This window comes from Paralichthys olivaceus, chromosome 15 (assembly GCF_024713975.1).
Source record: "Paralichthys olivaceus isolate ysfri-2021 chromosome 15, ASM2471397v2, whole genome shotgun sequence".
In the NCBI taxonomy this organism is placed as follows: Eukaryota; Metazoa; Chordata; class Actinopteri; order Pleuronectiformes; family Paralichthyidae; genus Paralichthys; species Paralichthys olivaceus.
Genome location: NC_091107.1, coordinates 5,364,756 through 5,390,764, shown reverse-complemented (window position 1 = coordinate 5,390,764; position 26,009 = coordinate 5,364,756). Strand labels below are relative to the sequence as shown.

Sequence of the window (26,009 nt, the reverse complement as noted above, 5' to 3'; positions counted from 1 at the left end):
CCTCCACAGTCGCCTATGTCTCTGGCAGGTTGAAGCCAGATCTGATTTGGCTTCAAAGGAAGAATTTCCTCCCACCTGGATGTTGTCGTGTACGGTTGTGGCTTGAAAGACTGGAGACATGCAGGTCTGGAATCTCTTATCAGGTCCTTGAATTAAGAAAACAACATTTTGAGAGAAGATAAAACAGAGATCTGGGAGATCACCCTCAGTTTTTCCTCTTAAATAATAATAAACTACAACGATACTCAGCGGAGCAAATAACTCATCAAGGCCAAAGAGTCAAGCTGCAACACATTTCACACACTCATAGATTATTCCCTGGGAAATCTGTTTCCTACTTTCCACTAAGTGTCATTGTAATCCGTGCAGTAGTTTTGGTGTTGTCTTGTTGAAAACAGAGATCATGACCTCCTTGACTTGATCATTTGTGCCCAGCAGAAAATACTAATATAATAATCAACTGAAACTAATCACATCACACTTAATAACCCTGAACTTCCCTACAGATTAACTCGCTCTTTATGAACTCGATGATCTCTGTGAGACCAGGGTGAGCAGCAGAAGCAGAGCCTGCTCCGACAGGGACTCCTCCCTTTAGAAACAGCTTCCTGTCCATGACGTTATCTCAGTGTTAGGAAAGAAAAACTCAAGTTTACACATTAAGAAGACACATTCGCAGTCTACAAATTTCAGACTTACAGCGACTGATTTCCTTTTTATTTCCTGTGTAATGACTTTAATTACATTTAACTGTAATTTAACATTTAACTGTGCCCTTCTTTATTTTTCTCTCTTGAGAGATTTTCCTGCTAGAAGCCGGACCTGGCGTCACCACGACCCTCTGCTGCCGGCAGGTGAATATCTTGGATCTCAGATTGTGCAGAGGTTGGTAGAGAGGAAGAGGAACTGAGGAATTCCATCCTATAATGCCAGCACCCCCAGGTGGGAAAGACATGTCAGTGCAGTCACGTGTTAGGCCTCTTTGATTCGGATGATAAGAAATACCTCCTTGTGCTTGTTAACCTCCACTGACCAGTCACGTTGCGCTTTATATCTGTGTCTGTCCGTTCTCATTTATTATATATAATTAAGAATTTGAAGATATTAGGTTTAAAGTTTTAGATTTGTGACTTGAATCAAATTCCTTGTTATATGTTCACATGCTTTTTTCAATACAGCTGATTCTGAGAGAAAAACAATGCTGCATAGAAGATACAAATAATAAAACACAGATGCTTCACACGCATCTTCAACCCGGTACAGTTACAACAGTGTCAGTGTCAAACTGGAATCTGCTCACACTTTTCTCTTGTGTCCTTGAGTGATGTCCAAGAACATGATGACGCTACAGTGAAGTTGACCTGTGACATTTCCAATACAATATGTCAGTTCGTCCTGGATGCGGACTTTGGATGTTTGATGTCATTTCATCACATCTGGCACGAATTAGAGATCATTTACTGGTCAACATCTGTATAACAGGTCTGTGTTCATACATATACATGTATACATGGTATGTCCTGAAATATAATAAATAAATAAATCTGTTTTGGAATTTTGAACCTTGTTTGTCTAATCGTGCACAGAGCTGAGTCATGTGTGGAACAACAGTGTGTGACTGTATTAACTGTGCATGTGTGGGTCTGTTTGTGTTTGTGGCAGCTTGTTAGAGTTGCTGCTTCAGCACAACTTCTTCTTTTCTGTGGCCTTTGATAATAAAAGACCTTTCTTTGGATAAAGTCAGGGATTAGGGTGTGAGTGTTGGTGTAAAAGCTCCTGTAGAGTTCATGACAAGTGAGCAGACATGCTGCACACTAGAGTCTACACTGGGTGGCGCTATGAGCCATGTAAAACTATAAATTATATTTTTTATTTATACATAAATTTGGTAATACATGTATAATTAAAAAGCAGCATTTCATCAGAGAGCAGTCATATCATTTAGCATACAGCTGAAAAAACACAGCATCTCTTTAAATGAATACGACTGACTACAATACAAACTCCCTTGTGTGAAGCTGTTTTTGTTTTTCAGCTTTTTGTAAATTTAGAATAATTCCAGTGATATTTGACAGAACCTTAGTGGCAATAACTCCTTTAAATGTAGAGAAAATGATTATTGATGGATATCATGCACCGTTAGTTTAATCTAAATTATTTATGTATCAGACGGAAAATACGGATATTTTCCTCTTTTTTTACATTGATATTTAGGTAAGTTTGAGCACTTTGTATTCATGCGTCCCTGCATCAGTGACAGTTCAGTCTTGTTGGAACCTCAGGAGCATTTCAGCCTTTTGATCACACGAGGAGCAGTTTCATCATCTGCTGAATATTTCATCTCTTTTTCACTTGCATGGTCACTTGACGGCTGAGAGAAAATTATAAACCACCGAGAAGAACAAGAAGGAAAGTGATGGGATGTAAAGAAAAGTCAAGAGTCAAGAGAAAAGAAAAGAAGTCCAGTGTGCATAATTATTAACTATGGGGTTTGGTGGTTCAATTGGAAAATGACATCGAAATTTTTTTATTGTGCGGAAAGAAAACATGCAATTGCAAAACACTGATTGGACGGACACACTGTCAGTCTTTATAACAGGAAGCAAACACAAGAGGATGTGTTTTGGCCACCGTACCTTAAAGAATGAGTAAGACAACATGAAAAGCCTTAGAGATGCCGTCTGTCGGGGCCTGACATGAAAACATCATATTGTGTTTGAAGCAAAAAAAAAAAAAGCTGAATAAATAAGTGAACTTTTCGGTTTATTTCTCTTCTGTTTCAGTCTCTAGAACATCCATCATACGAACTAACATTACATCTAAAGTTACCTTTCTTAAAAACAGCAAAACTTTTCAAAAAAACCAGTTGATTTTCGGCAGGAGTGATAAAACATGAATAATATGTTGCTTTAAATGGTTGATAGCCTGTGTTCATATTGTTACTATCTCCCATTTCCCTTCCACCAGCAGCCGGACACACTTGACACCCTACGAGTTCTTGTCTCGCTAAAAACAAGCCGTCGTCCTCGTCACCATCACTGGGATTCTTTGCATAGAAAAACATCGACAGAGTTGTTGCATGGTCAGAGCTCGACACACTGTTCGCCAGAGTAAAGTGTGTAAAGTGCAGAAACAGACAGAATAAGGCAGAGAGTCGGGTGTAAAACTGAACATATCTATTGCTCCGGTGAGATAAAGGACGGGGAGAGATAAAGGACGGGAAGAGATAAAGCCGCGTAGAGATAAACAGGAGAGGAAAAGAGGTAGAGAGAGATTGATAAAGGAGAGAGTGCTCGTATTCGGTGTTGGGGAGGGTAAGGGAGAGAGTGGAGGTTAAAGAAAACAGGACATTTTCAGTTTCAGGAAATAATTACTTTCTAATCGTCCGTAGAGATAAGATGAAATGACTTTATCCTGAAATCTAAATCCTCGCCACGCTTCATTTACCTTCGCTGCCGATATGACGGCATTTATAAACTCTAAAACCAAAGGCCTCCCTGAGTCTCCACAGATCAAAACTGATCATTAGTGTGGTAATTACTGGAAAAGTTAGACTCGTTGTGAATATCACGCACGTTTCTGACCCAGCATTCCTCACTTAAAGCTCACATTGATTGTCTGACTCCAGTCCAGCGTTTCGTGGCCTGTTATAATGTCAAACATCCCTCAGCTACCGGGTCAATGAAGCTTCGTGCTTTCCTTGAGTTTATTTTTCTTTGTCTTCCTCCGAGCCATACTTGGCATTTGAGACCTCGCCATCCTCGGTGTCAGCCTCTGTCACCGCAGCCTCCTCCACTATTTCTCCCTCTGAGAACTTTGTCTCCTCCTCATCTCCGGCCGTTCGCTCTCTGTCCCGCTCCTCTGTGTCCGAGCCCCCAGACTCCCCTGCTTCCTCTGATAAAGAGTACATCTTCCTGGAAATCTCTTCTGTGCCCGATGTGGCTTCATTGCGGTGGCGTTTCTGGAACAAGCCAAAGTCGGTGATATCTTTGGGGAAGTTCCTCCTTTGGCTTGACTTGTCACTGGAGCTCTCATCAGGGCCCAGCAGGGGCAGGAGTCCGTTAGGCAGACCGTTGAAGGCGTCTGGCGGCCTGGGTGACGCTGTGGAACTGCTCATCTTGAGGATGGAGGCGGTGATCTTGAATCTGTTGCTCTTGCTTTTCGTCTGGCTGCTCTGAGGGCTGGGGGAAACCTTGAGCGAGGAGTTAGGGTAAGCGAGACTGGATTCCACCGAGCTGCCGCTGGCCTTCGCCCCTTGCAGGGCGGGCTTCCCTGTCTTCATCATGCCCATCACCTCGTAACGGAAGCTGGAGATATCTTGTTTCAGCTCCTGAGAGAGCAAAGCAAAGCATGAGCTCCCCCTGGTAAATTAACTAATGCTTTTCATTTAACCATAAGTCTCAATCAATCTCTGTAGTCGGAATCTGCGGAGCGCTGCAGAGAGTATTGATTCATTTTACCTCAGTCAGTTATAAGTGGACGAAGTTCATGAAATTATTCTGTAATGAAGCACAATGTTTCTTACAAAGCTTATGAGAATAGCGTAACATTTTTGAGACAACATGCCTTTAAAAAGCCCAAACTGCTATGATGACTGATTTATCATTATTTGTGTGTTTATCATCATATCGTATGTGTATTGTATGTTGGTGACTGAAGACTAACGTCCTGTCCCCAGTAATTTGGACATTTTGCAAAACAAACTTTTCCCTCTGCGTTTGATTGAGCTGCAGCTGGAAAACCAAGTTGAATGGATTTGTCAATACATGTTATGTCATCTACTGCTAATACAGTAATATTGATTATTTGCAGCTTTTTTATTTCCCTGAACCAACCTTGAAGTTCTCTTCAGTCAGTCCTTCCTCTGTCTTAGCGTCTCTGATCATGGCGGCCACGTAACGTTTCACCAAATTCCTCACCACCTCCTACAACAGCACAGAAAACAGCCATTGAACACAATAACATTCTATTATTGAATAAAAGTGTTTTTTCGGAAAGGAGATGACAATAAAACATTCTAAGCTACAACTCCCAGAAGAAGTAGAAGAACAACCCCCTGCAGATGTGGACAAATAGGAAATCCTCGTCTCACAGGGTGTAATTGTTTAGTCTATTGTGTGAGATGTTGCTTGAATTTTCTTTTGACTGAGAGAGAATGGAAGCAAATAAAGGCAGAAGAGCAGAATGTGTGATCTGTCACCGTTTGTGTCACACACACACACTAACCTGATATTGATGGTTTATCCTCAGATTATCCGCTGCTCGTCTCTGCAGGGACATCAGATGACAAACAAAAGTGAGTTAGAATGACTTTGACTCTTTTGTCTACACAATGCAGAGGAAAATCTGTAAAGAATTCCAAAGGTGGCATCATGAAATCTTTTTTTATTTTTTATCTCATCATCCGTCAAAAATCAAAGACATGATATCCAATTAAATAAAGATAAATAAAAACAGCTAATCCTGACATTTGATAAGCTGAGGAATTGCACATCACTGTTAAATGTCATGTTAATTGTCCCACGGCCGACTTACTCCGAGAGATCCAAAGGTCTCAGGTCGCTTGGAGTTGGTCCTCTTGCACACTTGCCTCTTAATCCAACACATGAGGTACCAGAAGGACTTGGGGCTGGGGATGATGTTGAACGGGGCCGGCAGCGTGGCCCCTTCTTCAAAGTAGCTCATCCACAGCTTCGTCCTGGCAAACTTCCACTCAATGTCAGCGTGGTCCTGAAATCCAGTTCAGAGCATATTCAAAAGAGAAAGCATGTTTGTATCGCATTGTGTTTTCAGTTTGTGTGTGTGCTCACAGCGATGTGCTGATAGGAGTTGTTCATCATGGCGATGAGCATGTTGAGGAGCACCACCAGTGATATTATGTTGTAGGTGCCAAACATGGTGGCGCCAACAAACTCGGTGAACTGGTGGTCGGCGTCCACGTTGGTGACGTAGAGGCTGATCAGGCCGAAGATCGACCAGAAGAGAGACTGCAGGGTCTCAAACAACCTGCAGGGAAAACACAGCTGTTACTCAAATATCATGTTTTATCACTGTTGAGAAAATATTTATCAACTGGGAAAGTTTTCATAAACCTGGATTCCTTTACCCTGGTATTTATAAACTTGTTCTGAAACATCAGTTTCTCTTGGCAACTGAAAACCTTTTGAGTTTTCACACATTTGGCAAATGTGCTATTCACAGACACACACCTCTCCGTTTCTTTGCCACTCAGTTGCACAACATCACACATCTCTGCTGAACACGCAGGCAAAGTTGAGATTCATGTGAACTCACGTGGAGAAAGCGTTATTCTGCTCCACACAGCGGATGCCCTTACATTTCCCCTTCTCGTCCGAAGCCTTGGTCTCATAGTAAAAGTAGAGCTGGTTCAGTCCGTTAGCAAAGGCCAGCAGGACCTGCAGAGAGACGTGTTTGCATGAGCCGATCGTAGCCAATCCACATATCTCTGTATGTTTAATGCGCTGCGCTTCATGTTGATGTGCAAACATTTGCATGTTTACCAGACAGTAGATGAAGAGGAACTTCAGGATGTCCAGCAGCATTCTCCCCAGAGAGATCTGCAGCGGCCCCAGATGAGAGTTGGCCGTGAACAGCGAGATCAGGCGCAGGGAGCTGAAAATGTTAGCGATGGCAAACACCGCCTCAGCTACGAGTGTCGGGTGCCACATCTCCCACTGGTTCCTGGGTTTACTGCCACTGTACTGTACGGGGAACACACTGGGATAAAGTGAGGGCACATTACACGTGATAATTCTGCTGCTATTCAGAGATCATTCATTACCTTAGTGTAGGCTACAATCTTGAGGGAGATGGTGGCCAGGTATAGAGAGTTCATGACAAAGTCCATCAGGTTCCACCAGTCGTGGACATAGTCTTGGAAACCACCATCCCACATTTGCTTGATCTCTGCCCAGATGAATCCTAGAAATAGAAAGTTTCTCATCATCTGTCAAATCAGTACTTGTGTCTGGCAGGCTACTGTGTGGAAATGTGCAGACCTGCTTATTTTCTGCAGAGATAAGTTTAGGTCAGTGGGAGTTAAAGCTTAGATTGGCAGTGAAACTCTCCCGACTGAATCACCACCACCAAAAATCTGAATATGCATAGAAAATATCTGATTATTCTGGAATAAGAGTCAGCAGATCCGTGAGGCTGAATTTAGATACATGCTGTCTCTGAATTCAGGGGCCGTGTGTTTTTGGAGGCGACATTTGAAGACCAGTCACTGCATCACAGTGGCAGGACTAAACGAAGGCTCCTTCAAATGCACCCGACAAATGTGTCATCGTGTTACATTACTCACCCAGCACCCAGGGCAGGATCATCCACTCCACGGTGGTGGGTGCGGGGCCCTGCCTGTCCTGCCTGTCCTGCTCTGTGGTGACGATGTGCTGGGAGGCGAGGAGCAGCAGGAAGAGGAAGGTCAGGTAGGACGCCGTGTGGCAGATGAACTTGATGAAGGGCTTCCGGATGAAGAGGCCGTAACGACTCTTCGGAGCGATGAGGTAGCAGAGAGCAAACCCGGGGTAGAGGAGGCCGATGAAGACGCAGGTGAAGAACTTCCCCGCCCACTGTCGCCGCCTCCAGCCGGGGAACTCGTCGTACCAGCGCGATGCCAACAGCTGCTGGCAGTTTGGCTGAGCTACAAACTTAGAACATAAGACAAAGGAGGAAAGAGTTAAACTTTTCCTCTGTTTGATCTACAGAGAGAATAATGACTGGAGGGATTCCTCATACACACGTGAGCTATGATTGCAGCACGTGAGCCTGCTGGGAGACAGCATCCTCAGCCCGAGGCTATTTGACGGTGCTACACAGAACATGCTCTGGTGACCACATGCCAGACTTAGCACCTGCCACAAGCTCCAGTGGAGAGCGCAGGAATAGACTGTGAGTTAATCGGTGACTCACATGATACAACAGAAGGAAATCAGGTAATGGAAGGAAGGGAAGTGAAAAAGAATCCACATGTTGTCGAGAAATTAGAAGATCCTGTTTTCAGATGAGTGAATTGAATATCCTGTTGATTTTCTTGAGATAATAACGGTACTCCAGCCACAGACGTCTGAATATGATTGGAACAAAATCTAAACCACGACAGGATGGAATCAAAATGTTTCAAACGTAAACCAACACATGGGAAATGTTTTGTCTTCCCCTTTGTTGTTTGGCTTGTTTGACGTTTTGCATTGCCGAGGGATTGATACCGAATGTGACTGCAAAAGTGAAATTTTACTGTCCAAGTAAATGCCGTGCTTTGGTAACTAAGTGCAGGTTGAAAATCACCAGCAAAGCCAAAATATCAACAGAACTGCAGCTGTGTCTCTGCAAAATAGACCAGAGCGACGTCAACAGCCTGTGGTGATAATCTAGAAGAATCTAATTGTAGATTGTATTTTGCAAATTGTATAAAACAATCAGTATGCACATGCAAACATATTTGCAGGCAGAATCAGAATCGGAAATACTTTATTGATCCCTGGGGGAGAATTTTAGTTTTGTTCGAGTCGCTCCAGCCAAGAAGAGAAATATATAGAGACCAAGAAAATAACAATAAACAGAAAGAGAGTATAAAATTAAGAGTTTGTAAAAAAACAAACAAACAGAATAAGAAAATATGTAAAAATATAGTAATTCACTGTATACAACAGAAGATAACTGTTTTTATGAAAATTCACTTTATTATATCAGAGTTATATCAGAGCCAATGTGTTGACCGGCTCCAGCGGCAGCTAATTCAAAAACTCTGCAGCTTGTTACCATGGGAACCGAGGAGATCCCTGTGTGCATCGTGGGTCTGGAGTAAAACGGCTCATATTTCCATATGGATGAGCCGAGAGGAAGGCAATCTCTTTTCTTTCTCCAAATGAGAGGAAGAGAGAGACAGAGAGAGCATTGAGATAACGAGGAGGATCAATGATAACGCTTCAAATCTCTTCAGTTTCTTCTGACGATGGAAGAATAAAGAGGGGAAGGGAACAGGTTGAAAAAGCCCCCGCTGATTTTTCTCTTTTCATACGACTCCTTTGAGGATGAGACTTATTTATGGAGAGAAATGGCCAAGCTCACTAAGTTGTACCCAAAGTCTGAGGCTAAACTGTGGGTGCAGGATAAGTCTCATAATAAAGTACTTCAACTCAGAAAGTAATGAAATAAAGACACAAACAGCACACAGTTAAATGGTACAGCAGCTACAGATTGATTTATTCTGTCCACTTGATGGAGGCTTTGATCATTTTATCACAACTCTTACGAAGGATGTGAAAGTGAGTGGGTCCATTGATGAACCAGCTTTCATCTTCCACCGCTCGTCTGAACATTACGTGTGATTAATGACAGTAAACTGTACTTGAGCCACCTAATGTCTTACCATAATCAGCACCACGCAGTCAAACCGGACAGTGATTAGGAAATGCAGTCTTGATCAGATTAACTCTTGTATAATATGTAATATGGGCTTTTTATTTTTCATTTAGAAAATGTAGCAAATAAAGAAACTGGTGACATGCTGCGTCTTCTTTTGGACACCGTGGAGTAGGTGAGAACTAGAATTACCAGCCTGCGCCTGTAGACGGTGATTTATATTTGTGGTCACATGTGGTCAGATTCTATTTCTAATCATCGTAGCTTGTAGGGACCTGGAAAGGACCTGAGAGTTCTGAGAGTTCCTGATGTGTAAATTGATGATTTGCATTTTAATCAGTGGAGTCACTCAGTGGAGCTCATACACCAGGACTGAGCAGTTGCCTTGAATTCAATTAAGCTCCACCAAATTAAAAACACACAATCAAATCAGTTTTTTCATCAAGATTTATGATTTTTTTCCCTGAGAAACTGGTAAAAATGTCAACAAATCAATGGACAGGAGCTTAAATATAATCACATTGAAGATCACGCTGTCTGTCAGTCACCTTTAATCTCACACTTAAAACACAGGGTGATGCAAGGTGACAGGACAAACGCAAACAGTGGTGCTGAAAATTTCCGACTTTCAAAATGGTTTCCTGCAGCCTTCATTTAAACTGCTGCAGGTTACTGCGAAACAACTGAGTGCTGATGGCACTTAACGCTGTTTAGTGTGATTTTATCTGCGTTTAATGGAGACACTAAACACATCTGAAATACTGAATTGCACTTTTTATGAGATATCACAAGGGGGCAACGTCAAACTACAGCATGTAAAATTAATAGCTTTCCCTTGGCGCCTTTAAAAATTTCAAATATTAAAGAGACAGTCTGCTGTAGCTCAACTCTCTAGTGCTCTCACCTACAATGCGAGTACATGAGTACAAATGAGGAGTAATCCAGAGTTTGAAGCCTCAGGATATTAAAGGGGATAAACGGCACATGAATGTGTAATGTGCTCCTGATCATATTTATCTGATTTGACCTCCCACTGCATCAAAGCACCGGCTGCTCCGTTAGTTAAGCTCTTTAGACGGGAGGCCTGTGGAGATTTCTTTTCAGACCATTTTAAATTGCCTTTCTAAACCCCTGGGAGCGCAGCAGCGGCAAAACAGGAAAAACACACACGAAGAAATAAACACAAATGAGCACACACACACACACACACACACACAGAGTTTTGTTCCAGTGGGGGTCAATGACTCACTGGAACACTCACTATTAAAAAAAACACATTCAGGCTCGTGGTTCACACCAATTATAAGAGCCTGAGTGTTTGTCTGCTAAATCGGTGAAAGATATGAGGGGTGATCACACACAGACAAAATGTGCTGAACGTAATAGCGGCTCCCAGGAACAGCCGAGCCTTTCCAGCCCGGCTAAGTGTCCACTTGACCCTCGGAGCGCTGCAGGGGCCACAACCCATATCAGCTTAAAAGATCGTCTGTCACATCTGCACAAAGCCATCGCTGTAACTACCTCTGTGCGTTCACACAGAGCCCATTCACCACTGTCAGGAGGCTGCAGTGAACAATGCTGTTATATCACAGCTGCTTCACAGAGATTAAAACGCTTCCACCGCAAGTTCTGGATTAAATGCAAGTCAAAATATTTAAAGCTGCACAATGCTTCATTTATTTTCATCTTTCATTCTTCAAATCAACAAACGTTTATGTTTTCATGGTTAAATCAGAGGCTGTAAATAAAGATAGACAACATTATCGCTTTTATTTTTAGGTAGATCTTATCACACTGATGTATGATCAAGTGTTTATTTTCCCAGTAAGTTTGATTTTTAATTATTTAATTGATGCTATAAAAATAAATTATGAATTTATTCTTCTCTGTATGAAAAAGTAATCGTCCAATGCAGTAAGATCATTTAGCAATTTTTATCAAAAATCAAAATCTTTCAAGGATTTGCTAGAGATGACAGTTGTGAAACAAAAAAGACTAGAGCAGGTTTCTTCATTAGAATTAAAAAAAAATTTAATTTGATCTTAGAACTTACTTGAGACAAATTTGAATTCTAGCTTCTGTGGTGGATTTTTCTTTTATTTTAAGGAAAATACATCTTAAAGGATTCAATTACAGAGAGCAGCTGATTTCTTTAGAGAGAGATTTTACATCAATCACACCACAACACCGTCTATTAATTACACACACGCAGGCAGAAGGATGATTTCCAGCAGGATAACTTTACCATGAAACGACTGCTAACCAGTCCAAGTGTGAAATTTATCATTCTGAAAGGGCAGCTGGGTGGATTGTTACCCACATCATGAGACACTGTCCTCCATCAAAGTCCTGGGGGCGATCAATGGGTGTTACAGATAGGATTCAGGAGAAGGGCATGCTGGGACATCAGCTGGATAATTTGAACACTCCTGGAGAGAGGAGAGCTGGAGGAGGGGACGTTTGATGTTTGTGCACGATGAAAGATTTACTTTATTAACAACAACAGAGTGGTTGAAGATGATGGCGGGGCTGTCCGTCATGTTCATCTGTGCACTTAACTGTTCTTTTACGACTCAACGTGGTCATCCGCTGACCTGTTTCTACGAGCAACAGCCAAACTAATGAAAGGGGAAACTGCTGCATAACAAACCAAGACGTCAACACAAAAGTCCAACCAGACGAGCTCCCTGGATCAGACGGCAGGACAGAATTCAAGCCGCTCCTGAAAGTAATGTGTCTGGCTCCTGATCATTTTTGCTTTACTTTAGTATTCAGCGGCACAATTGTGTGGTGGAATATCACTTTCATGCCTTTCTGCTTCCCCGAGGAGCCTTTAAACTATCCCACAACTTAGTAACTCAACTCGAACCAGGCTTTCCACATTCTGCATTGAACCGAGAAAAATCATAGCTCATACATTTGTATGCATCTAGTAGCCTTTTTTTTTTCTATCCCCCCACAGTACTTATCCTTCAAACGGTTAATATATGGTAAGGTAAACAAATGTGAAGTGATTGCAGCCATAATAGCACTCGATGGAGCACATTTCTCTGCCAAGGCCAAACAATCCAACACATTATTGTTTAGTTCTTATAGTATTCATCCATTCCTCCATCCATCCATCCATCCATCATCTACCACTTATCCTTTTGAGGGTAGTAGGGGGAGTTGGAGCCAGTGTGAAGCCTGCACCCTGGACAGATCATTGCCACATAGGGAAAGTGTCCAATCAACCCACGCATACATGTGAAGAACATACAAACTCCACACAAAAAGACCCTGAAGGAACTGGGAACCTTTTCCATTACTCTTCAGTTACAATTATTAATCATAATTCAAAGACTCAGCTCTACTAAATATGTGAAGGTTTATATCGCAGGAGCACACATTTGATTACACACTTCACAGGAAGTTATTTGCATACTAATTGTTCCTGGCTCCCCTCACTGGAAAGCATTTATCAGCAGCAGAAACAAAAGCATTAAATTACTGGACTGCAGAGCTGAATATTTTTTCTTTAGTTACCAGCATAATTATTCAAATATGTTTCGAATGCAATTCAGGTCCTGCAAAGCTGCTGAATAAAACTATTTGCTCACTGTAGGAAAACAAAGCTGGACTGTGAAAGTTATCTGTGACTGATCACCAAATGATTTCCATGAGCGGTAAAACTAGATGCGCTGCACATGTTCCACATTCGAGAGGATTAAGATCATGAATGTTTAAAGGAGATATTTTCAGTTTTTCTTTCCCTCTTCTCTGCTTAATAGGTTTTATGTGAATTTAAAAGTTCTGCAAAGTCAAAAAGACCAAAGTCAAGTAAAGGGACCCCGGCCAACTCTGTATGTGTGTGTGTGTGTGTGTGTGTGTGTGTGTGTGTGTGTGTGTGTGTGTGTGTGTGTGTGTGTTTGTGTGTGTGTGTGAATTACAATAAACATCCCATCCCAGTGTACAGCCACAAATGTGTATATGAAATCAATTATTACCTTGCAGCTCCACTACATTAGCAAGGGAATTCAAGCCCCCTCTCCTGCCTGTCTATCTGTCATCTGTGTGAGCTGCCAATGTGAAACCAGATACGAGAAACAGCCTCTGGCAACATGAGAGAAGATGCTGACGATAATCTTAACATCATCACACTGATTCATGTGGGCTGACAGTGACACCTGCGAGAACACAAAATATTTGTTGGACGTCGTCCCCAGGCCACATGCAGTGAATGTGTCCTGGGGCATGTGGCCAGAAAACCTAACAATAAAAAGATATAGAAAGACTAGAGAAGTCAAGGAGACAAATCATGGTGTCGTCTATACTACACATTTAAATAATGATAAAACGAGGATATGTATTCATATCTAACTGGGATGACACCCCTGCACCTTCTCCATTACTGCAGCCTCCACAATGAATAAGCAACAGTTTGTGTGTCATTCGTCTTTTGTCCTTCATACACGACAGCATGCTCCGGTTTTAATGTGCGATATAATGACAAGAGGTTTATTATATTCACCCCAGAATTTAAACTAGAGCGTAGAAAAACGTGAGAGTCATGGAAAAGCAAAAATCGTCTTTCACAGACATCAGTATAAATCTGTGCAGATATCACATGAACACATGAACAAAATATGGTATTAATATAATAATATATATTAAAGTTATTTGTGTTTTCTTTGATTTACAGATATTTATAATACGGTTATGGTTAAACTGGGTATGATGAAGTTATGGTCAACTTTATAATAAATAACTATAAAATAAAAGAAAATACAAAAAAGTGTATACCTCTTTTTGGTGATACTTGATAGCTAGTTTGAGTCTCGCCAGGTCGTTGTTGTTCTCCTCCTCCAACAGGTTGATATCGTCTCTGTAGTTCAGGATCATCTCCAGCTCCCTGGAGCTCCTGGTCTGGTCCAGCAGGTCCTTGGCAAACTGTTTACACTGCTGAGACAGCTCCTCGTACTCTGATTTGAACTCATTCTCCACCTGAAAGACACGGGCGGAGTGAATACCAGCCTGGCAGCTGAAGCACAGATCAATACATCCAGGTACATCTTAGAGTGCAGGTTTGTCTAGGCAGTGGAGTTTCTAAATGAAACCTTGCCTCTGGCTGTTTTCTCCCAAGAAGCTGCTTTAAACTTTTTTACTTACTGAACCCACCACCTCTGTCAAGTTTTACCAGCTTATATATACAAAATGTATTAAATATGACTGAAATGCATTTAGTTTCAGATAACACCTAAAGTAAAGAGACTGGCAGTGTTCAAAAATGAGCATCTATTATGAAATATTTCTGTGTTGAGTACATAATTAATGCAACACATATTATATTTCATTTCTTTAAATATGAAATCCTGATGTTGTGGCTCCACCATTAGCTGCACGGCTGCCTCGTCCTCACCTTGCTGAGCTCCTGCAGCTCCCAGCTGAGCCTGAACGCAGTGAGGAAGGGGTCCTCGCTGGAGAGTGCGATCAGGGAGGGACTCGACAGCGCTCTGTAGATGTTGAGGCGCGAGCGTGAGTGCCGCAAGCTGTCCACGTCCGAGCTGGACACGCACTCCACGCAGTTACAGCGCACCTGCAACGTCAAACAAAGCATGGACACATGTCAATGAAGCTTTTCACGTGTTCTTTGACCGGAACTTCAAGCTTACATTGTGAGGACAATGTCAAAGCTGCTCATTAACCAAGCTGCACACACGACTTTGTTTATTCCCTCAGCAGGTGTTGACATTTTAAATACATGTGGGTGTTTAAGCTGATGATAACATCCAAATACAAACAAACAATTAAGAGACGTGTGGTTTACCGACCTCATGTGGCTGCGGCACTGACACGCCTTTCTGCACCAGGAGTTTGATAATTTCATAGTTGTTGGTGTGTGCCGCAAGTATGATGGGAGTAATGTCGGGGGTGAAGTCGGAGAACTGCTTGTCCAATAAGATGGGAGGGACCTGTCGTGGGAGAAAAAAAGCTTTAATCACATATACTGTATCTTAATTAAATTTCTCTCTGTGCACCACATTCGGCCTTGGACTTATGCATCATGTTGCCAATTTATAGACCTTTGAATCCCCCCCCCCTTCGGTCAAGTTTAAATGATTTGCTCAGAGCACAGTAGGTTGGAAGTAATTGGTTTGGTCAAACACACTGGAAGACCTTCTGTTTACCTCAGTGCAGTTCAAGGGTCTTTACAATGAAGTTAAACTGAAGGAGCACGATCAAGAGAGAGCAGTCATTAGGGCTGGAGCAGAGAGAGTGCCAGTGGGAAATTATCAAAGTTGCGGCCAAAATGTCACCCACACGAAGGACTGCAGTAAAGAGTGCGGGTCCCGGTGTCGTGAAAAGCACCAATATTTCACACGTTTCAGAGGGAATCATTATGCTCAGAGAGAAACTCATTCCACCTACCGCTCTTATCGCCTACTCCAGCTCTGCACCCTTGTGCTAAAGCCATGTCACTCAGCAGCAATACATGGCCGCGGGCGGAGGAATGAGCCGGCCATTTTCACTTCTTTTAATTGAACGCCTATTATCTGATTCTGTGGTGAGGGAGCAGGGGAGGGGCGGTCAGAGCGGGGTTAGAGGATAAAAAAGCAAAAGGTAAGGGCCTATTTAGCCAAGAGACGTTAAAGCCTTTGCAGCCCACTCAGGCAGATTAGAAGACAGACAGGCTGAAAACAGGTGGAACTATGGTGGGACTTTACAATTTAACAAGCACCAATAAAAATGAGGAGAGTGAGATGTCAGCTAAACCTGATTTGTCCACACCCACGTAGTCCTGAGGTCTAATCAGAAAAAAGCAGCGTGGGTGGACGACATGTGAAAGAGAAGGAACTCTCCATGACTACACATCCAGGGAAGTTTCAGAAAATACAATCTGAAGCTTCAAGGTTATGTAGGAGATGTTTAAATGAACTTAATCAGTAGTCTCCGCTTTGTAAGGAAGCTACACAACCATATACAAGTATTCTGTAAAAGTGAGATACTTCCTAATCAATACCTGCAGTGATTGTCATTAAGATTCATCCCCTGAGGAACAAGAACGTCTGTACAAACCTTCGTTGTTTCATGCTACCTTCAGGCAGAACTTAGTGAGCTCATGGTTACGATGTAGGAAGTCATGTTTGGCGTTCAAGCAATTAAGTTAAAGCCACGCAGATGCTAGGCTACGGCCATACTAATATAGGATTGATGTCATGTTTATAAAGAAGCTACAGCGGCTAATGATTTAGAAAACTAGCAGTCAGGTAAGTTATAATAGGAAGAGGGGTGCATTATGAAATTCTGAATATAAAAACCTCTGTGTGGCTAAGAATACAAGATAATAACTTGTCATCTTTATAGAAATGATCTTGTGAACTCTGAGTGTTCAGATAAAATTCAGAGGAAGGAGATTATAAATACACAAGGGGGGGGGGGTCATATGTACACTTCTAGTAAACATGATTTGACATCGTTAGAAAGCGGCATCAGGCTGGACCACAGTGAAGGAGTGACTGAAAAATCTGTCATCTGAGAACCAGGCTACTTCACAGACTATAAATAAAGATGGACGACCTGTCTGTAATTCCTCCCTCTGATGAGAGACCAAGCCGAAATATCCCAGATACAAACGCTGCTGTCTTACGCATTTGGAGCCAGAGTCTGAGGAGTAGTTATCACGGAGTGGATCCGCAAAACAAATAACTAATCAAACTTTCTAGAGCAATGAACCCTCGTGTACATCAGTGTGACAAGAACTAACTAAAATGGAAGTGATCATCTTTGAGAAAAAATGATTTGACGTGTACATTGACTTTTCAGTTTGTTCCATGTCCCAACCATTAATATGGATGAGGTGAGATGTATGGTCGATACTGCAGCCAACCACCAGGTGGCGATTGAGACTCTGTGGTTTGAGCTGTCTACAAACTGCATCAAAGGTTTTTTTCTTACAAAGCTCAATATTTACATTTGGTTTAATTCAGTCTTTTGCTTTTTAAAACACAAAATATATATAAGACCACAGATGTGGAAGCACGTTGAGATGAGATGTGAGATCCACTGTACTGTTCTAAAAATGATTCTCTTCACAGCCGTCTATTAAAAGCACATACAGAAATAGTGTCAGTGAAGCTCTGGCACCACTTTACTCTCAAAGGAACAAAACATGAAGAGTTGTTATCTAAAGGGCCCTGGTTCATTTTCTCCAAATGTTTCATCAGCTATATATATTGCAGCCCAAAGTCATTTTATCACGCGGACATTAGTTGCTCGTGTCATTGACTCGGCGCATCACAGTGCAGCAGCAGCAGCGGCGGCAACAACAACAAAAAGTGGCAGCGAGTAATGTCGGAGAGTTGTCATGTTTTGCAGAGGAGGGTGATCTAATAAGCTATATACTCTGCTCTGTGTGTGGGAGGAGGAGGGACATCAAATAATCTACATCAAACAGCCCTGGCCTGTGACCAGGCAGGAGCAGTGCAGGCTGCGAGATGTGAAGCGATGATAATAGTGGAGAAGAGAAACCAAATCGTAGCCCACTTGTCCGTGTGGCGCACGTCTGTAACTCATATTAGAACGACGCATCCACTGTCAGCACATTGATTAAAAATGCAACATTGGCATCTGCAGGGTGTTAGACTTCACAGTGTGTGTTTGCCTTTGTTTTCACTGTGCTCTTTCCCCCTGTTGGTTTTCACCTGTCAGCGTGCGACATCACAAATGTTGAGATGAAGCTGCAGTAAAATAGGACGCTGCGCGGTTTTGTGCTTTTGAATGACAGTGCGAAAAATAAGCTCAAGTCTTTGCGGGATTCACTGCAGATGTGAAAATGCTTCTTCACAACATGGTCTGTGTTGTATGTGAGAAGACGAGGGATTCCCTTACATAACCACCTTCATGTGGGCTGCACAGTAACCTAAAAAACACTGAGCAAAATGTGCTCTATATAAAAAGACTGATAGAGAACGGAGATTAAAAAAAAAAGACACAAAAGTACCCGTGGGCTCTTCTAATTGAGAAAAAGCGTGAGTTTCAGTGTTCGTGCCACCGACAGATGCATATCTACGCTCAGAGGTTAATGTATGAAGCTATTTGAAAAATGCCAAGGCGCTCCACACTGGTAAACAAACAAGCCTGAAATTGCAAGATTCTTACAAAGGCATAATTCAAGCTGCCTGCAAAATACAAAGACGATTGCACACAGCTCCAGCAACACTTAAAATGAATCTTATTTAAAAAAAAGAAAACTTGACACCGGTAATGGATACGATGCATTTTACCCAGACGGCTTTTTAACACAATCAATGAGCTTCTCTCAGGGAGATTTGAAAGATCTATTTTCACAATCTACTCATGTGATAGGAAGAGACACTATCTTATAAAGACATTAAGGTAAAGAGGCAATGCAGTGGCTGATAGATGTCACATCTAAGGGGTTTGGACCACCGCACATTCTGGGCCCGTGTATCTCAGTCCGCTCCACATCCATTTCACAAACAAGCCGGAGCTATCCCATGTGCTTGTGCTCCATTTTGTTCCCTAATGTGTTTTTCCTTTTCTGTTCCTTTTTTTTTTTTTTCCTCATTTCGCTCACAGGACGTAACAGGAAGAGCAGTAATATCTCCCCCACAGTTGATCAATGAAGCCAAAAACATTTTGTGCTTTATGGTGCATTACTGCTGATAGGGAGAGGGGACAAAGAAACATGTGATACATGTGCAGTGTGTGTGTGTGTGTGTGTGTGTACACGTGTGGCGGGTATATGAAAAGAAAACTCTCTTGAGTGGAAAGCAATCAGTGCAAAGGAGTAGCGATCTGAAATAAATGAGACTATTTATTTTAGATTACAGTAATTAAACCAATAAAACAGGCCTTTCTCATCAAATAAAAAATAGAGTTTGTTTACTTTTGCAAATTCTGAAACTAATCTACGTCCTTTGAAGACTAAAATATAAAAATAGGGATGCACTCCATCTTTGGACAAAACATCTCCACATCTTGGTGGGCATGCATCAAAAAATATGAAATTTTGTCAAGAATGTTTTATTTTATTTTCTTTCAACTTTTTTGAAGAACACAATGTGAAATAATATATATTCAGTAATTTGAGTTAAATGTGCACTTTGTTGAACCAGGAATTGTGAATAGAAAATTGACCCTTCTGTGTAAATTGAGGCGCCTTTATGGCCCCCAATTCAGAAAAATCCTGCATCAGTGTGTCTGTGCAATTTCAGATGTTGTTAGATGATTCTTTTTATAAAAAACTGGCACAACTAGTGTGAAGACTCAGTGGAGCGTGCATTCCTGCCTACACCCAATAGTCACCTTAAATTCAATCAAGCAGCACAGATTTGCACACACAAAGTTTAATGGAAACCAGTTTGGTAGTTTTTGCTAAGAAACAAATGGACGGGATGAAAACCTCCTTAAATTAAAAGCACTAAAACAGGACAATACAATTTGGTGGCAAGTGTAAGGAATTCATTGCGTCAGCTGTTCACCCTGCAGCCTCTTGAGTGAAGCCCTGTTAATGTGAAACCACCTCCACCCCCTCCGCTCCCTCCTCACCTGCATACCACCACTGGGCTTCTTGTGATTTAGCAGCAGCTCCACAGCTCCCACCACTTCCTTGCGGATGGCGTGCAGCAGGGCATCGCCGATGTAGACGCTGAAGCTCAGCAAGAGCTCGATGATCTCGAGGTTCTCGTTCTCGATGGCGATCAGCAGAGCCGTGCGGCCGAGAGGGTCGATGCAGTTGATATTGATCTTAAAGTAGATCTCTGCCTCCTGACACAAAATAGGGATGTGATTGGGAGTCAAGGTTTGTTTTAAAAGCCACTCAGAGTTTGTTTACTGATTAGAAGGAAAATTACCCACTGGCATAATTACACATTGATTTTTGAAAGAAAACAATTAAACGCCTCAAAACTCTGTCACAGCAGCTCAAAGTAAAGTGGGTTTTGCTTCCTTGCTTTGTTTGAAAGAGAGATGACCACACAACTTTCTGATATCAATAGTAGTTGTTGGAGAATGCTATCGATTTTACAAAACTCACTGTGTTTATAGGTCTTAGGGAGAATTACTGCTTCTGTGAAAAAAGCTATGTGAGCCATACTAAGGGGATGTGGAGCCTATGCCTTATCCCTGCTTGAGGCAGACAGTTCAAGGTTATGTTATCCACCGCTATTGGCGTTTTCTTCAGTGTTTGCTTCAGCTGTGCATAGATCATCATTTTAAAAATAAAATGGAATATTCTGGACACAGGTGCTCCATCCTGCACTTTTGAAATCATTTGTAGCCAGAGTCAGTGCAGCAGTGACTTTTGACTTTTTAGTTTGGTCCATGTCCCATCCAGTAACGCCATCATTTGCAGCGGTGATGATTTTATCTCTACGGACAAGCTAAGCATCTAAATTTAAATTCTATCACAAAGCTTCTCCTCCCATCGTCAGACACAACGCAGTTCGATTTTGTCTCAGCTATTTCTTATGTATTTCAGTACATTTTTGTTTACTTTGGGTTTACTGCATTGTGATGCTAATATTACTTTATTTTGGCCTCAGATGTTATTGTATCTTCTCGGCTGCACACGTTCCCAGTAAATCTTCCAATCTTTTTTTAAATCAATCCAATTGTACTAAGGATTTAATATCCTTCCATTTGTCCATCCATAATTTAGTGGTTCACCGGCTGTAATCACTCATCTATTCACCAATCAAATTATCCATTCTACCATGTATTTATACTCCCTCTCTCACACACCTCCAGAGCGTGTTTGACACTAGCATAGTCCCCCTTCTCCACAGCTCCGAGGTAGGCTTTCTCCAGAGGTGACAGCTCCGACTCGGCCCGCACGATTCTCAGAGGGATGCGGTCCCGGTACGAGGAGCTGTCAGTCCGCCGATAGTAGAGCTGTGACATCTCCCTGGGCTTCAGCTCACCAGCGCACCGCTGAAACTGCTGCAGCTGCGGCCAGGCAGGGGGAGTTCACACTAGAGGGGACAGGGGCAAAGATGTTAAAGGAAGAAGCCACCTGTTGTTGTTGGTGATGATTTACAAGATGGAAACCACGAAAAGAGATGAACGAGGAGAAAGGGTTAGACAGATAATAAATGTTTTTATTTTGGTTAACATGTTTTATTTTTATCTATATTGTAAAGAACTTTGAGCTGCGAGAAGTTCTGCGATCTGATTTGTTGTTTAAAATGTACATTTACTGCATAAACACTTTTATGCGTCACTTTCTACTGACTTTTGCAGTGAGATAAATCTTGACATTGACCTTGGAGCATTTAGTGCACTGCTATTGATCTGCATGTTTTCTCAGAATTGCATTATTATAACAAACATCTCTGGGCACAGAAACATTTATCATGCAGCTGGAATGGAAGGTAAGACTTTTAATTCTCCAGCTTCTAATTGCTGTAGTTAATATCATTATTGATGCTTTGCTAATAGATTGACAGCGGTTGACTTGGTGGTTGCCTGGTGACGGCAGCATGGCACATCCAGCACTGTTGTATGCGCCGCTTCTTAAAATAAAACCTCAACAGTGACACTGCGCAGTGATCGGCTCCTAACAAGGTAATGTCCAAGATCTCCAGGTTCTCTGGAATCTGGCAGCGGTGGGATTTGGCCATTTATCAGGTAGAGCTCGCTAAAAATAATGCAGTGTGTAATCCAGCAGTCACTGCATGAACTTCTCCGAAATCACACCACTGAATAATAAATGTCAAGGTAGGATTTGTTGTAGGACCGTTGTCACAGTCTGCATGAGCTTTCCTTAAGTGTACCTAATAAACTCAGACTCTTATTTTATACTGGGTTTTATCTCAATCTTATTTTCCATTAAAACATTTTTTCTCATTGTATGTCTTCATGTCTTTTGTGTAACTTCATGGTTGTAAAGCACTTTGAGCTGCATTTCATACATGGAAGGTGCTGTACAAATACAGTTTATAATAATATAATCATAATTAGTATTAATATGAAGTTAACCATTGCCATGTGAATATAAGAGATTTATTTTCTTTCTGATTTCCTTTATATGTAGAATATGCAACTTTTATGTAACTTTTACATATGTGAAGTTTTGATGAAGTCCATGAAGCAGCGTGGGATCATGGGAGTGGTCTTCACCACCATTGCAGATGAAAATCTACCTGACACAACGCAGCTGCTCATTGTGTTCACGGATCAGATAATGTATCAAAGTTTTATTCCCGTTACAGCAAAGAATAATCTCAATCCATTACGAGTGAATACCTGGCATCATACGTTGAATGATAAGTAAAGATTATAGCAGAGACGGACAAAGCCACAGGTAAAGTACACCTGTGGCTTTGATGCAATTAAAAGTCGACCAAAATGAAACATCCCTTTACCTTGAATAAAGTTGGAGATTTGAAAATTGAGCTTAATGACATGTAATGTAATTAAAAACCTGAGAGGACAAGAAAACGAGGGAAGGATGAGATGTTGAGAGTCAAGAATAAGAACAGGTGTGTGAAAACTCACACGAGATAAAGTTTATATGTTATAATTATACAAAGGGAAGGAGTGGAAGTGGCTGCAGTGTTTAATGCTCCCCTCCGTCTCTTAGCACCGTCTCAGGAGAACTCATTACTGCTCTGTTTCTCTATCCCAAAAATAATGAGTGGATTAACAGACACATGGCAGACCCATTATAACAACAAGAGCAATATTCTTTTTAAATACATACAAAGGTAAAATTTAATATTTGCTTTCTTGCAGAGGGAAAAATAAATAATAAATAAATCAGCATGGGTCAGCTTAGCTTGGCATCAAGAATAGAAACAGAAAGAAACATCTATTTTAGTTGTATTGAAAGGCTCTAACATTGTGCACTAATTAACACGTTTTATCTTGTTAGTTTAATCTGCATAGACGCTGAAGAGTAAAAACAACATGCTGTGGTTTATAAATGCTTCTCTGCTCGATTATTTCTTGGCCAGCAACTGACGTCGTTAACCTCCTGACTACAGACTTCACAAAGAAATAATCAAACTTTGAATCTATCTAATCATTTCAGAACGTTCTCTCTGTGGCTCTCAGATTTAGAAAGCTGTTCAACTTATCGGCTTCACACTTGGCATGTGTGTTGTTGAGGTTCCAATGAAGTGCGGTGTTGAGTTGTGATATAAATAAACTTTCAATAAACAGAGCACCAGCGCTCTGTACCAGCCGCGGCTGGGATTCATCGACATAAGTGACATTTTAAATCAGCAGCGCATCGAGACAAGAGGAACGACAACTGCTTCTCCAGTTCGGGTTCCGCGACCTGAGTCGAGCTTCTCCAAACTTTGATTAAACAGGTGAACAGCTCTTTGTGCAGCAGCAGTGTAGCAGCTTCATGGTTTACTGCAGTTCACTTTTACAGTTTCAGAGAGAAAACTGCAACCAGCATCACCACAGGTTAAAAAAACCATCCATTCCAGGTATAGAGTACCTGCAGTACCAGGAATTGCACGACCAACTGTAAAACTACAATTTAATGTTTTTAGTCTTCATGTTTGTTTGCACTGATTCAGCAAAGATTACAGCTTGTTACTTAGCAAACTTTATCCCTGAGCTTCCACTCTCTGATCAAAGTTAAGCTACAAACAGCAGCAGCTTGAGTTTTGCCACACAGATAAGAGAGTGCATCAAACTTTTTTTTTCGAACTCTCAACCAGAGAGCAAATAAACACATCTCCCCAAAATCGCAAACTAATCTTCGCGTTTAATTAACATGACTTCTGCAGTTTAGCTTTTCAGCTTTAAGTGTGAGCCCTTATTTTCTGCATTAATGTGATTGTTCAGGTTTTGAATGAGCACATGCTGCAGGAGCAGGAATGTAAAATGGCTGACACAGATAATGACTCCATAAGTGGAGGGTACTTAATGATCTAAGCTACTCTGCTTTCACAGGATGTCACCCATCACCTCCTCTTGAGGTGCCACTTTGCTGCTGTGGAGATGCTCTACGTGCCGGTTAACTTCACTCCACTGACAAATACAACTTCAAAAATCATCATAAAAAGAAAGATAGGACTGGAGAGCCTATTTGGTTGCAGGCTTTAGTATCCTCGGCATAAATTCGACATTTCTCTTTGTGCTAGGTTTATCACAGGGACCCTGAATAACATGAGTAGACATCATGCACTTTGCAGAGAGAGTCCATTGGAAGACTCAGTAAATCCCCCCCCCCCCCCCCCCCTTGCTGTTTGTGTATCTTTGTTGCCAGGAGTGAAAGGTTGCTTGCCAACATTGGTTTACAATGGAAACAACTTTACAGCATCTCTGAAGTTTGTTTTTCACATTCTCTTAAAGTCAGACAAAAGTATGTGAATGTTTTAAGATATCAGGTCACATCACTACTGCATCATGTGATGTCACCTCAGTCAGGTACAGGCCTGTGCTTTATTCTTTTCTTTTCTTAAATACACACTCAGCTGATCGTTGATGGTAAACTTAGGAATGAATACCAGATACTAGCAAAGCAACAAGCAGACACACCAGTATGAGGATGAAATACACACACACACACAGAATCAATACATGATTTAAGAACACAAATGAGCTCTCCATGTTGCACTGCACATATTCATACACTGAGAGTAAAACAGTCATAAAAACGTCAGTAGTCACTCTTGAATAACAGACAGCAGGTCTGTGTAAATGAATACAGGGTGAACGGCGCCCGTGTGAACTCACAAGTGAGATTCTGACATTTGTATTTCTGTGTTTGTGGGCGAGAGAAATGTTCCAGGGAAGCGCAGGGATAAAAATAAAAATGGTTGTGGAGATTCTAGGACTCCTCTCTCTGTGCCAGCTGAGGTCCTTCTCCAGTCAGAGGCTGAGGGACTCTAACGGTGCCCAGATGCAACATTTATTTCCCAGAGTCACTCATGTCTGGAATGAAACAGCCAAAAAAAATGCAACATTTCAAATACAATGGAGCAGAAACTCACCTTTGGGCTGATGGACATTGGAAGTTCTCTCAGCGAGATCAGTGTTCTTCCTTTGGGAAATATCCAGACACAACATGAGGACTAATGAAATAAAGCGTAAAGCTTTATCCAATCACTGAACCCAAAGTTGTGGAAGTCAGCATCATCCAGATGTGTGGCTGCAGTGTGGATGTGCGCAGGGACTCTGCTTTTTAATGCGCCTTTTCATGCAAGTCCATCTTACTCATGGTTTTTACTCTAGTCTGATTTCCCTTCTCATTTCTGGACACTTCTCCTTCTGCAGATCCACATTCGCTCAGTTCTGATCACGACTTCCATCCGGTCTTATTTGGGGAAGATTACAAAAAAAAAAAAAAGCGCAGACCTGTGCACACCGCATTCAGCTCACCACAACAAATCCTGCACGCGAAAAACAAGCGAAGTTTCCCCGGTGGATCGCACCTTGGTTCTGCAGCGCGTCCAGTTTCCCCCCGCAGTGTATTTTCCAACGATGCTGTTGCCCACTCGACTTATCCACCTGTTGGGGGCGACTGAGGGAGAAGCGGCGCCTGCAGAGATGAACGCAGAGCAGCCAGATGCCCGGCAGGAGGTCTGCGGAGCGGTGCGCTGCTGCAGACTGTTCCTGCGCATTTGGAGACGCATTGAACACTGTGGCGCTGCAAGAGTGGG

At 41.9% G+C, this 26,009-nt stretch overlaps 1 protein-coding gene across 1 annotated transcript; it reads right to left on the bottom strand.

Annotated features, from left to right (window-relative positions):
- Nucleotides 1-1,848: 1,848 nt before the first annotated feature.
- trpc4a (transient receptor potential cation channel, subfamily C, member 4a) lies at nucleotides 1,849-26,009 on the bottom strand. The gene is made up of 15 exons (XM_069510159.1): nucleotides 25,341-26,009; nucleotides 21,130-21,359; nucleotides 19,936-20,154; nucleotides 15,195-15,335; nucleotides 14,783-14,959; nucleotides 14,167-14,367; nucleotides 7,325-7,670; nucleotides 6,803-6,942; nucleotides 6,522-6,722; nucleotides 6,295-6,416; nucleotides 5,811-6,006; nucleotides 5,536-5,730; nucleotides 5,227-5,268; nucleotides 4,836-4,925; nucleotides 1,849-4,330 (listed from the first exon to the last, which is right to left on the bottom strand). The coding sequence occupies exons 2-15, from the start codon at nucleotides 21,286-21,288 to the stop codon at nucleotides 3,707-3,709; spliced, it is 2,853 nt and encodes a 950-aa protein (XP_069366260.1). The 5' UTR covers nucleotides 21,289-21,359; nucleotides 25,341-26,009; the 3' UTR covers nucleotides 1,849-3,706.